The 13,492-nt window shown below is 36.7% G+C and overlaps 1 protein-coding gene across 1 annotated transcript; it reads right to left on the bottom strand.

Moving 5' to 3' along the window:
- Window positions 1-1,288: 1,288 nt before the first annotated feature.
- LOC102400370 (olfactory receptor 2G2-like) lies at window positions 1,289-2,356 on the bottom strand. The gene has a single exon (XM_006043721.2). It carries the CDS (start codon window positions 2,240-2,242, stop codon window positions 1,289-1,291), a length of 954 nt encoding a protein of 317 aa, XP_006043783.1. The 5' UTR covers window positions 2,243-2,356.
- Window positions 2,357-13,492: the final 11,136 nt, after the last annotated feature.

Genomic DNA, 13,492 nt, shown 5'->3' on the forward strand with positions numbered 1-13,492 from the left:
AGTCTCAATAAATTTAAGATTAAAATCACATCAAACATCTTTTCTGACCACAACACTATGAAACTAGAAATAATTTTGAAAACAAAACTGGAAAAAACATGAACATGTGAACAGTAAACAACATTCTACTAAACAATTAATGGATCAGCAAAGAAACTAAAGAGGAAATTTTAAAAATACCTTGAGGCAATAAAAATGGAGACACAGTTTTCCAAAGTCTATGGAATGTAGAGTATTTTTGCCAACTACAGGCTGTACAACCTAATGTTTGCTACAATGCAGTGACATAGAGATTTTAATACTCTGTGTTTGTATAAAATTTTTCAGAATCAAGGTGCAAAAGTCTTCATTTTCAGAAAAGGAATGTTATAAGCAAAGATCTTCAGAATGAAGTTATAGGTAACAAATCAGTGTTGTAGCATAAATAATAAAAGGAGTTTTATTAAGCTTTCATCTGGAAAACGAATTTCCAAATTATAAAAATATGTTTATATATATATATATACCTAAATGTAAAAAAAAAAAGAGTATATTATTGTATATTTTTAAAGTGAAATAATCAACATAGCATTAAGAAGTACATGGTTATACTAACAACAATAGTGTTTTTCTTTATATGGCTTTGCAAGCTATAGAATAGTCCATGGCTGTGCTTTTTCTTAGGAATCAGAGTCCGATGTTAGTTCAAAGTGGTTCAATTGGTTCAACTACAAAATAATAAAATCAAGTTTCTGCTTCTGCTTTATTCTCCACCTTTAATGTGTGGCTTTTGTCTTCATGCTGTTTATGCAACTCTCTATATGTCTACCTCATGTTAAGTGGATAGAGTATAGGGTGAAGTAAAATAATTTGCTTTACAACAGCTTGCCCATGGTTCATCCATCTTAGATACATCCTTGCAAAAAATAAGCCATAAATCCATCTAGAGAAACATAAAGGGTAAGAGACTAAATATATTATTCAAAAATTGTTAAATGGCTAATGTAAAGTATTTCTTGAATATTTTCATATTTTTCTTCATCTTATAAAATATTTAATTAAAATAAACCTCAAATGCTGCATTATAATATATTTTGGAGAAAAGACATGAGCCAAAGGATTTATGTTACCACTGTGTAATTGTAAGGTTGGGACTAGACACATACATTCCATAGTATATTACAAAATGTTTTATAAGAAATTAATCAAAAGGAAATGGGGGAAAAAAGTTTTAAAACATTAGGTGATTTTCTTTAACCACAAAAATTAGGTATTTATCATAGTAATGCTTTAAACCATTTTTTGACAATCATGTAAACTTTATTACCAAAATCTTCCCTAGAACTTTTCTTAGTGCTTCCTTGACCTCTTTGTTCCTCAGAGTATAAATAAGAGGATTAAGCATGGGAGTCACCACTGTGTAGAAGAGAGAGACAAACTTTCCCTGATCTTTGTATGTACTTTTGGCTGACTGCAGATACATGAACATGATGGTTCCATAGAACATGATGACAACTGTCACATGGGAGGAACAGGTCCCCAAAACTTTCCTTCTTCCAGTAGCTGATTTGATCTTCAAAACTGCTTGGGTAATGTAACCATAGGAGACTAGGATGAAGGAGATAGGCACAACAAGGAAGAGGATACTAGCCACAAAGAGCTCAGCCTCATTGAAAGTGGTATCCACACAAGCCAACTTGATAAGTACAGGGACTTCGCAGATAAAATGATCCACTTGGTGATGCCCACATAAAGGTAGCTGCAGGGTGAGAGTGGACTGTACCAGGGTGGTGGCCACCCCACTAAGCCATGCTAAAGATGTCAGGGCCATGCAGAGATGAGGATGCATTAGGAGAGCATAGTGGAGGGGACGGCAGATGGCCACATAGCGATCATAGGACATCACAGCCAGAAGGACACACTCAGTAGATCCAAGAGCAAGAGAGACATAGAGCTGAACCACGCAGCCACCATAGGTAATGGTTTTCATGGGATCCTGCAAGTTTACCAGGAGCTGAGGAATAACACTGCTAGTAAAGCAGAGGTCCAGGAAAGAGAGATGAGAAAGGAAAAAATACATTGGTGTATGAAGTTTGGGTTCCAGATGAGATATCAGAATGATGGTGGTGTTCCCTAAAATGGTTAGTAAATATAAGATCAAGATGACCACAAAGAGAGCTGTCTGTAACCGAGGGTAATCAGAAAACCCTAACAGGATAAAACCTGTTATGTTTCCCTCATTGGTGCTCTTCACCATCCCCATGTGCAAAGTATGTTCCAGAAAGTTGAGTCATAGCTGAGAAAGATTATATATTACATAAGGTCAGATAAATGACAATGTCATCTCTCCCCAAAGTTATATGCTAAATGCTTAGACCTCATAACTTGTATCTATTTTCCTATTATGTGCATTCTAAATAAATACAGTGTGCATTCTCTCAATGGCATAGGTGTCTTCTGATGCTCTGCAAGATAGAAAAAAACAGATTTTTTTAAAAATGATCAAACTATAGTAATTAAAACAGTATTGTATTGGCATAAAGGTAAATGTATAGATCGATGGAGCAGGATAGAGAACCTAGAGATAAATGCTTGCATATAAACAAGTCATCTTCAACAAAGAGACCAAGAATACACAATGTAGAAAGGGCAGTCTCTTCAATAAACAGTTTGGGGAAAACTGAATATCCACATGCAAAAGAATAAAATTGAACCTCTAGCTTACACCATACACATAAATCAACTTAGATTAAAGATTTGAATGTAAAATCTGAAACTGAAACTCCTAGAAGAAACATGGAGGAAAACCTTCATGGTATTGGTCTTGGCAATTATTTTAAAGATATAAGACCAAACCATGGGTAACAAAAGCAAAAATCTATGGAAGGGGAGAAAATATACAAAATTATACATAACATCCAAGGTATATAAGAGATTCAAATGTCTACAACAACAACAAAAGAGATGACCCAATTAAAACGTGAACAAAGAACTTGAACAGACATTTCTCAAAACAAGACATACAAATGTCCAGTAGGCATATGAAAAAGTGTTCAACACCACTAATCATCTGGGTAATGCAAATCAACCCACAATGAGATATCACCTCATACCTGTAAGGATGGTTGTTATAAAAAAAACAGATGACAACAAATGTTGGAAAGATTATGGATAAATTAGAATCCTTGTACAGTATTAGTGGGAATGAAAAACAGAATCAATGTTCCTCAAAATATTATAACCATCATACGGTCCAACATTCCCACTTCTGGGTATACACCCAAAAGAATTGAAATTGGGATCTTTAAGCGATAATTTCATTCCTGTATTTATTGCAGCATTATTCACAACAGCCAACCTAAGTATCCATCTAATAATGGTCAAATAAAAAGATATACTATTCAACTTTAACTAATGGAGTATTGTTAGCATATTGATAAAATATTATGAATAAATAAAGAAGATACAGTATATTCCGTGCATGCGTGCTAAGTCCTTTCAGTTGTGTCCGACTCTGTGCGACCCTATGGACTGTAGCCTGCCAGGCTCCTCTGTCCTTGGGAATTCTCCAGGCAAGAATGCTGGAGGGCTTGCCACGCCCTCCTCCAGGGGAGGTTCCTGACCCAGAGATCAAACCTGTGTTTCTTATATGTCCTGCACTGCAGACAGGTTCTTTACCACTAGTGCCACCTAGGAAACCCCTTATGGTATTTTAGTCAACTTTAATTAATGGAGTATTATTAGAATATTGATGAAATATTATTTAGCCTTAAAAAGGAAACAAGCCTTACAATGTGCAACAACATGGATGTACTTTGAGGATGGTATACTATGTAAAATAGGTCAGACACAAATGGACAAACACACCTCTTATATGTAATATGTAAAACAGTCAGCCTTATAGAAACATAAAATGGTGATGGCCAGAGGATGGAAGGAGGAGGAAACAGGCAAGTGCTCAATGGTTAAAAAATTGCAGCTATACAATATAAGTTCTAGAGAGCTGCTGTCCAACATATTGCTTATAATTAGCAATATTATATTATGTACTTAACATTTGGTACCACGGTGAATCATGTTATGTGTTCCTACCACACATTCACACAAAAAGCAAAAGAACACAAGGAAACTTTTGGAGAAGACATATAAATGTATTACCTAGATTGTGGTGACTGTATCATGGGTCCACATATATGTCCGGACACATGAACTTATATATGTTAAATAAATTGTGAATTTATTTATATATTAGTTCTACCTCAATAAAGCTGTAAAAAAAGAAGCACCATCATCTGTTTTAGAAAATTAATTTTATCATTTCCATCCAACCAAATGTACCCCTTTATATTGATGTCTTTCTAGTCACATGACAACTCAGTTAATTTCAACTAGAGAAAAAAACAGGTTTATTTAAGCAACTTTCAATAAAGTGAGAATAAGACCACTTTTCATCACCCCAAAAGAGTAGAAATTAGTTGTAACATTATGTAATTTTTAAATATACCAGATGAGACTGGTATTAATTAAAAATCAACTACTGAGAGCTATATGTTCAATCAAATGCGCATACGTATTTAGTATTTAAGGCAACATTTGAATCTATTTCTTATGATCAACCAGTTAATTAAAACTAATACAATTATGTAAAGTTTAAAAAATAAATTAAAAAAAAATTCTATACTCTTAACTATCTTTCTTTTTCTTTCCTTTAGTGTTTGTTTATGTGCTTTTGAAAAATTGCTCATTCTCTTTTTTTCAGAGACCCAGGATCCTCCAGGCTCCAAAAAGTCTTTAGGAAATGAAATGCTAGCCATATAATTTTTTATTTCTTTTTCCTGTAATCATTTGCATATTTGTTATCGACTCCAAGTGTGAGTGCAAAATGTAATTCATATTTTGAAAGCAAGTTATTAAGGGTAAATAAAACATTCTTTATTATCCTTATGATAGTAAGCATACTTTACTACCATACACTCCAAAAAAATCTTTGTTCTTAACTATCTGGGAACCTTGATAATGGATAAATATATTTTTGTATTTGACTAAGTTGTATATGTATCTACTCACAACAGACACTCACAACAGATTGTGAGATTCATGAGGCCAGGAGTCATATAAGATACGTCTTATAAGATTTGTCTTAACCTTTAGAGTGATCAGCACAAAGTAGCCTTTCAAAAATTATTCAGCAGTTCACTCATATTATATCCACCATACCTCTTTCTTTTTCCCTAGGGAAACTAACATATCTCTAGTCAACTAGTAGATAGTAGATATCACTACCAAATGAATGATCAGAACTTACCAACCTTCCCTCAAATTAGAGATATCTCAAACATATATGGCTTTGCTATCTATTTGAACATGGCTTTATTGAAAGCATGAGGCTGAGAAAGTGGACTTGTAATGTCATAACTAGGGGTCAAATCCACACATGGCCCTCTTCTTGATTTTTATGAACTCTATCCCAGTCTTGTAACTACAAAATTGAAACACTCTGACATATCCTCATTATTTCATCTTTTTCTCATCCTTTCTCAGTAGGAAATACCATAAACTTTGTGTTTATTACTAAAGCAAATGATCCCTTTTCAAATATTTTTAGTAGATATTATGCAGTATAAACTATTATTAGTTCTCTATCACTTCAGATCAGTGCCGTGCAAAATGTCTACTTTCCACTTCACTGGCAGTATTCCAATTCATTGACTTTTTATTTGCATAGTAAACAATTACTACTTCAGTTTACATTCTCTTTCATCTGAACCTTTAAAAACCTCACAAGTAAAATATCATGTATGAAACAAGTTGCCAGTCCAGGTTTGATGCACGATACTGAATGCTTGGGGCTGGTGCACTGGGACGACCAAGAGGGATGGAATGGGGAGGGAGGAGGGAGGAGGGTTCAGGATGGGGAACACATGTATACCTGTGGCGGATTCATTTTGATATTTGGCAAAACTAATACAATTATGTAAAGTTTAAAAATAAAATAAAATTTAAAAAAAAAAAAACCTCACAATAAACATGAATGAGTGGACTTACAAGAAACAGCACTAGTGTCCAAACACCTTCCAAACGTACATTGCTAAGTTCACAGGAAGCAATTAATTCCAATTATAGATATCACTAACTTGGACTCATTAAGTAACACTATTTTTCTGAGCAAGTAAATATCTTTATTGCTCATTAAGTACACATTATGCATTACTAAGCATAAAAGTTTCAAAACAAATTGTGAAATATCTTTATCTTTATTGCTCATTAAGAACACATTATGCATTACTAAGGATAAAAGTTTCAAAACAAATTGTGAAAAACATTTTTAAGATGTAAGTATTGACAATGAATGCAGTATTTCCACTTCTCTTTTTAAAACTAATAGCTTAAACACAAATGGCAGAAAATAGAAAGTGAATACTATTCTAAGCAGGAACAGTTCTAAAAGTTATGGAATGCTTATAAGCCTATATTATATATTCCGCATATTATGTGCCTGATATGTTAAAATTTAGCAAAATCACATGAACAAAGAGTGAAACTCTCTTCACTAAGCACCATTCGATATAGGTCTCATCTTAGACAAACAAAGTATAAAATATAAAGGGCCATGAAAACATATCATTCTGAAAGTTAGCCCATATAAGGGATGGCTCCATAGCTGGGAAGATTAGCTAGTTTCATAATTGAGCAACAGGGTCAAATATCAAGTTGAGCTGGGCATGTTCCGGAGTAGAGATTTCATTAAGGGAAGAAATGATAGAAAACTATATATCTTGAATGAACATTCAAGATGCCCTCTGTACTTTCCCATCAAATGATTGAAGGACAGAATATAAATTCTAAATTACCAACAATTAATTCTCCCTCTCATATTCTAAAAATACCACTAAAATAGCACTGGGGACTGGGGTGGGAAGATGGAAAATACAAAACAAAATGATTCTGCTGTATTTGAGAAAAAACAAGTCTAGATCACTGTATACATCAAAAGATGATGGATATGTAAAAAGTATAAAACACTGAACCTAGTGTTTGAAAGTGAAAGTTGTTCAGTCGAGTTGGACTCTTTGCAACCCCATGGACTCTGCTGCTGCTGCTGCTGCTAACTCACTTCAGTCGTGTCCAACTCTGTGTGACCCCATAGGTGGCAGCCCACCAGGCTCCTCTGTCCACGGGATTCTCTAGGCAAGAATACTGGAGTGGGTTGCCATTTCCTTCTCCACCATGAATTCTACAGTCCATGAAATTCTCCAGGCCAGAATACTGGATTGGGTAGCTGTTTCCTTCTCCAGGGGATCTTCTCAACTCAGGGATTGAACCCAGGTCTCCCACATTGCAGGATGATTAAGCCCAAGAATACTGGAGTGGGTAGCCTATCCCTTCACCAGCAGATCTTCCAGACCCAGGAACAGACTGAGATCTCCTGCATTGCAGGTGCCTTCTTTACCAGCTGAGCTACCAGGGAAACCTAAGGTTTACGTTTTTCAAAATAAAATGCAACAACAACAAAAAAAATCAAAGACAAAGAAAAACAATGAAGTAAAGATCTCTAAGAAACAAAATTTAGATGAATAACGTATATACTTGAAGAAGAATTTCTCCAAGAAACAAGGTAAATGTTTAGGAAGTAAAATGCACTCCTCCTCATTCTCTAAGAATTTAAGACAACTTGTAGCTACAAAAACAAATGATTCAAATCAACAGTAGTTTTTAAAAGAGGGACTGGCTGAATCATGTGAAAAACATCAGGAAAATGTATAATGGTTACTGCCTAAATTATATTTCACAAAGAAATTTTCATACAAAACAACAAATTGAGGCTAGATTGTAAACAATTTTTACACTTTATTATAAAACTGCCAATCATCTGTTGTGCAAAATGCCATCATTAAAACTTTTAATTAAAGTGGAAATATACTTATAAACAAAGACACATTTCTGATTCCCAGGTGGCACAGTGGTAAAGAATCCACCTGCCGATGCAGAGACATAGGAAATGTAGGTTCAATCCCTGGCTCAAGAGGATCCCCTGGAGTAGAAAATGGCAACCCACTCCAGTATTCTTACCTGAAAAATTCCATGGACAAAGGAGCCTATCAGTCTACAGTACATGGGGCCACAAAGAATAGGACATGACTAAGCATGCAAGCAATATCATATGAAGAACCATGCTGTGTAATTGGGACTAAACAAATCATGCTAAAAGACTCTGATCCTGGGAGGGATTGGGGGCAGGAGGAGAAGGGTTAGACAGAGGATAAGATGGCTGGATGGCATCACCAACTCAATGCACATGAGTTTGAGTGAATTCTGGGAGTTGGTGATGGACAGGGAGGCCTGGCATGCTGCGATTCATGGGGTCACAAAGAGTCAGACACGACTGAGTGACTGAACTGAACTGAACTAAATAATCATTCCTTCCACCAATACCTAAGGAGTATCTCTCAAGTTTAAGCCGGACTTCCTCTCCAGCTCCCCCTGCAAATGTTGACTGTCTAATCTGCAATTATGTTTCTTTCTTCTGTGTAACCCACTCTTCCTTGGGCTCCCCACATGCTATGTTATGGGCCTTAAATCATTATATGAAACTAATTTTTGGATTTGATAGTTGCCTCCTTACATGGGCACTCTTGGTCCCTTTGTTTTGAACCAATCCACTGTGACAAGGGACATCCCATGGGACAGTTCTCTAAACCCTTGAAGGTAATGCCCTCTTGTATTCCAACAGATGCTACCACCTTTAAGACCACTGATTATCTGTGCTACCCTCGGAAAATGACATAATAATGTTGTCTTGAATTGTCACCCAATCAATGTTGTCACCTGCAGCCCAGCCCATCTGCCTTACACAACCATCTGCAGGGTATTTTCATCCTCAGGAAATGAGATATTCATAATTCACATTGTCTTGGGTGTACCTCCTGGATAACTAAGTATAGAAAACTTCTGGATGTTTTCATATCACAGAGAGTCTATCCTGACTGTAACATAAGCATGGAGAGAGCTCCTCCTCTTGCTTGTGCTGGACATACACATAGCACCTCACATGTACCTGGAGCTCCTCCATCCCTCAAGACTCTGCTATCTGCTGAGACGTCATCTCTAGTATATATCCCCAATTTGTTTCTCTTGATTGAGTCATTAGAAATACCACCTGTATTAACAAATGTTTTAAACTCTCATATTGTGCTTCTCTAACACTGAAAGTTTTTTTCTCTTTGAAAGTAGTCTGGCATCCATTATTTCACTCTGTGATTATAGGGTATGAATTCAAATTCTGTCATACGTTTTAGCCCATGAACTATTATTCTCCTTAAAATACTTTCCAGTATATAAAAGTTGCTATGAATCATTCAATCTTCTACTCAATTTTGGTAAACTCTTTTTACATTTCTAAAATCCAACAACAAAAAACAAAAATTAAATTTTATATGTAAATATACTAAACAAAATGTTCTCATCCACAAAAGATAGGAATAACTCTAGTTTAGACATCACAAATATTGTCCACTAACTAAAATCCTTTTTAAAAATTGGGTTCAAATGTCCTTTCAATAGAAAGAAGAGATATGGAATGTATCCTGAGAGAGGGCAGTATTCTGATATAAAAAACAAGCATTTTAATTGTCTATGGGGTCAATCCAGAGGAAATCAGGAGACTGAGATTGCTGTTAAATAAAGGGGCAGCAGGGTGGTAAGTGAAGAAGTGAGGCACATATTAATCTTTCAGAAATGAATTTCTGGAAATGTATTTGTACTTACAAGTAATATCAGTTGGTTAAGCAGATAATGTGTATACTGACTTAATTCCCTTTTAAGTCAATGAGACTGTCTCTATATTTTGACAAGATGCTTCACAAATGTGTATCAAGTGCAAAAATATTTGGGTCAAAAGGTCATTTTTTTCATTTTGAAGAATATAGAAAGATCAGGAATGATCGATTTTAAACTCATTTTTTGCTGCCTTTGAGCAGAGGTGATATTGAGCATCAAAAAAAGGGGGCAGGGGGAGGAAGGAAGGAAAGGAGCCAGGGAGGAAGGAAGAATTCCAGTCAATTTTATAAGGAAAAATGTTTTAAAATAGTCAAATATAACATGAAATTACTATTAGAAATCCAGAGACTTCTCAATTCTGAAAAGAAAGTGAAAGTGTTAGTTGCTGAATCTTGTCTGACTCTTTGCATCTCATGGACTGTAGCCCACCAGGCCCTCCTCTGCCATGGAATTCTCCAGGCAAGAATACTGGAGTGGGTTACAATTCCCTGCTGTAGGGGATCTTGCCAAACCAGGGAGTGAATCCAGGTCTCCTGCATTGCAGGCAGATTCTTTACCATCTGAGCCACATGAATTTCTTTGATTTCATAGCTTGCTTTACATGCAGTAAAACATACAACCAGACTATGATGACCACAGCAGGTACCATCTGTCAACATACCTGTTTCAGGCTGAGAACATGCATTCTAGCTTCAGGAGTTCCTTCTTTGTTCACAGTATTTCCAGGTGACCTGTGTCTTGAGAGGAAATATAAAGGTATTCCTGATTAAGGTCCCAGAGCCACAGGAACTGTTCAAGACAGTGCAAGCTAGGAACCAAATGTGAGGTTTTGAGAAAAGGAAACATTCAGGCTGTTGTAAAGTCCTGTCACTGACTACCAACTAAACTAATATCGGTATGCCCACAAAGATTAATACCTAATCTTTCTTCCTTACCTGGAAGAGTATGCAAGAATACTGAAACTATCTTTGGGAATTACTACACGAATGAATTTTGACCCTCAGTTATGAGTAAGAAATATCACAATGGCTAGAAAGCTACTTCTCTGGAACTGCATCTCTCTGCAACAGCTCAGAAAGATGTTGTGCCTGCTCATGCAGTCTGTGGTACAATATGGAAATGCCAGTTGCAAATAATGAAAAAGTAAATAGTTTCTAAACTAAATGCTGGAGTTTGCATAGAAACATGCCAGAAGAAAATGAGCGATCCCCTGTGATGCCAATTCTGAAAAGAATGAACTTGAAAGGGTAAAACCCCAGTGACTTATTTCCTCCTTTAGGAGTTGGTTTATTCTAGGGGAAAAAAAGACTGTTAATATGGCCTTAGAAAGTTCCCAAAGGATAAGAAAATTACCATATTCCCTCTTTGGAAAATATGTTGCTTATTAAAATGTCCATAACAGAAGATCCCAGGATATGATCATGAAAAATATGTCCTGTGATCATCATTTGTTAATATCACCTAAGGGTTTGTGTGGTAAGATACCAGGAACTTCCCTGATGGCTCAGAGGTAAAGAATGTGCCTGCAAAGTGGGAGACCCAGGTTCAGTCCCTGGGTTGGGAAGATCCCTTGGAGAAGGAAATGGCTACCCACTCCAGTATTCTTGCCTGGAGAATTCCATGGACAGAGGAGCCTGGCAAGCTGTATTCCATGGGGTCACAAAGAGTAGTTCACAACTGAGCAACTAACACGAACACCAGGAACTTACCTTGGCACTTTCCAGAACATGTGCCAATTAAATTTATCCTAAATAGCTGTGGAAAGAAGAGAAGTGAAAAAGCAAAGGAGGAAAGGAAAGATATACCCATTTGAATGCAGAGTTCCAAAAAATAGCAAGGAGAGATAAGAAAGCCTTCCTCAGCGATCAATGCAAAGAAAGAGAGGAAAACAATAGAATGTGAAAGACTAGAGATCTGTTCAGGAAAATTAGAGATACCAAGGGAACATTTCATAAAAGATGGGCTCAATAAAGGACAGAAATGGTATGGACCTAACAGAAGCAGAAGATATTAAGAAGAGGTGGCAAGAATAAACAGAAGAACTGTACAAAAAAGATCTTCACGACCCAGATAATCACGATGGTGTGATCACTGACACTCATCTAGAGCCAGACATCCTGGAATGTGAAATCAAGTGGGCCTTAGAAAGCATCACTATGAATAAAGCTAGTGAAGGTGACGGAATTCCAGTTGAGCTACTTCAAATCCTCAAAGATGATGCTGTGAAAGTGCTGCAGTCAATTTGAGAACAAATCTGGAAAACTCAGCAGTGGCCACAGGACTGGAAAAGGTCAGTTTTCATTCCAATCCCAAAGAGAGGCAATGCCAAAGAATGTTCAAACTACTGCACAATTACACTCATCTCACACACTAGTAAAGTAATGCTCAAAATTCTCCATGCCAGGCTTCAGCAATATGTGAACCATGAACTTCCAGATGTTAAACCTGAATTTAGAAAAGGCAGAGGAACCAGAGATCAAATTGCCAACATCCACTGCATCATCGAGAAGCAAGAGAGTTCAGAAAAACATGTATTTCTGCTTTATTGACTATGCTAAAACCTTAGACTGTGTGGATCACAATAAACTGTGGAAAATTCTAAAAGAGATGGGAATACCAGACCACCTGACCTGCCTCTTGAGAAACCTGTATACAAGTTAGGAAACAACAGTTAGAACTGGACATGGAACAACAGACTGATTCCAAATAGGAAAAGAAGTATGTCAAGGCTGTATATTGTCACCCTGCTTATTTAACTTATATGCAGAGTACATCACGAGAAACACTGGGTTGGATGAAGAACAAGCCGGAATCAAGATTGCAGGAGAAATATCAATAACCTCAGATATGCAGATAAGACCACCCTTATGGCAGAAAGTGAAGAAGAACTAAAGAGCCTCTTGATGAAAGTGAAAGAGAAGAGTGAAAAATTTGGCTTAAAGTTCAACATTCAGAAAACTAAGATCTCGGCATCTGGTCCCATCATTTCATGGCAAATAGATGGGGAAACAGTGGAAACAGTGTCAGACTTTATTTTTCTGGGCTCCAAAATCACTGCATATGGTGATTGAAGCCATGAAATTAAGATGCTTACTCCTTGGAAGGAAAGTTATGACCAACCTAGACAGCATATTAAAAAGCAGAGACATTACTTTGTTAACAAGGTCCATCTAGTTAAGGCTATTGTTTTTCCAGTGGTCATGTATGGATGTGAGAGTTGGACTATAAAGAAAGCTGAGCACCGAAGAATTGATGCTTTTGAACTGTGGTGTTGGAGAAGACTCTTGAGAGTCCCTTGGACTGCAAGGAGATCCAACCAGTATATCCTAAAGGAGATCAGTCCTGGGTGTTCATTGGAAGGACTGATGTTGGAAGCTGAAACTCCAAATCTTTGGCCACCTAATGCAAACAGCTGACTCATTTGAAAAGACCTTGATGCTGGGAAAGATTGAGGGCAGGAGGAAAAGGGGACAACAGAGGATGAGATGATTGGATGGCATCACTGACTCAATGGACACGGGTTTGGGTGGATTCTGGGAGTTGGTGATGGACAGGGAGGCCTGGCATACTGTGGTTCATGGGGTCGCAAAGAGTCAGACATGACTGAGCGACTGAACTGAACTGAACTCTTTTATAATTCTTGCTTGGACAATAGAAAAATACTAATTTGGCAATTACAGAGAATTCATAAAAATTACAGCAACTCAGAAAAATAACCTCAAGAATAAATCTAAGT

The sequence above is a fragment of the Bubalus bubalis genome, chromosome 9 (genome assembly GCF_019923935.1).
Source record: "Bubalus bubalis isolate 160015118507 breed Murrah chromosome 9, NDDB_SH_1, whole genome shotgun sequence".
Lineage (NCBI taxonomy): Eukaryota > Metazoa > Chordata > Mammalia > Artiodactyla > Bovidae > Bubalus > Bubalus bubalis.

What these genes read in the sequence shown, in the direction of transcription:
- LOC102400370 (XM_006043721.2), bottom strand. Translation starts at nt 2,242, where the DNA reads ATGGGGATGGTGAAGAGCACCAATGAGGGAAACATAACAGGTTTTATC.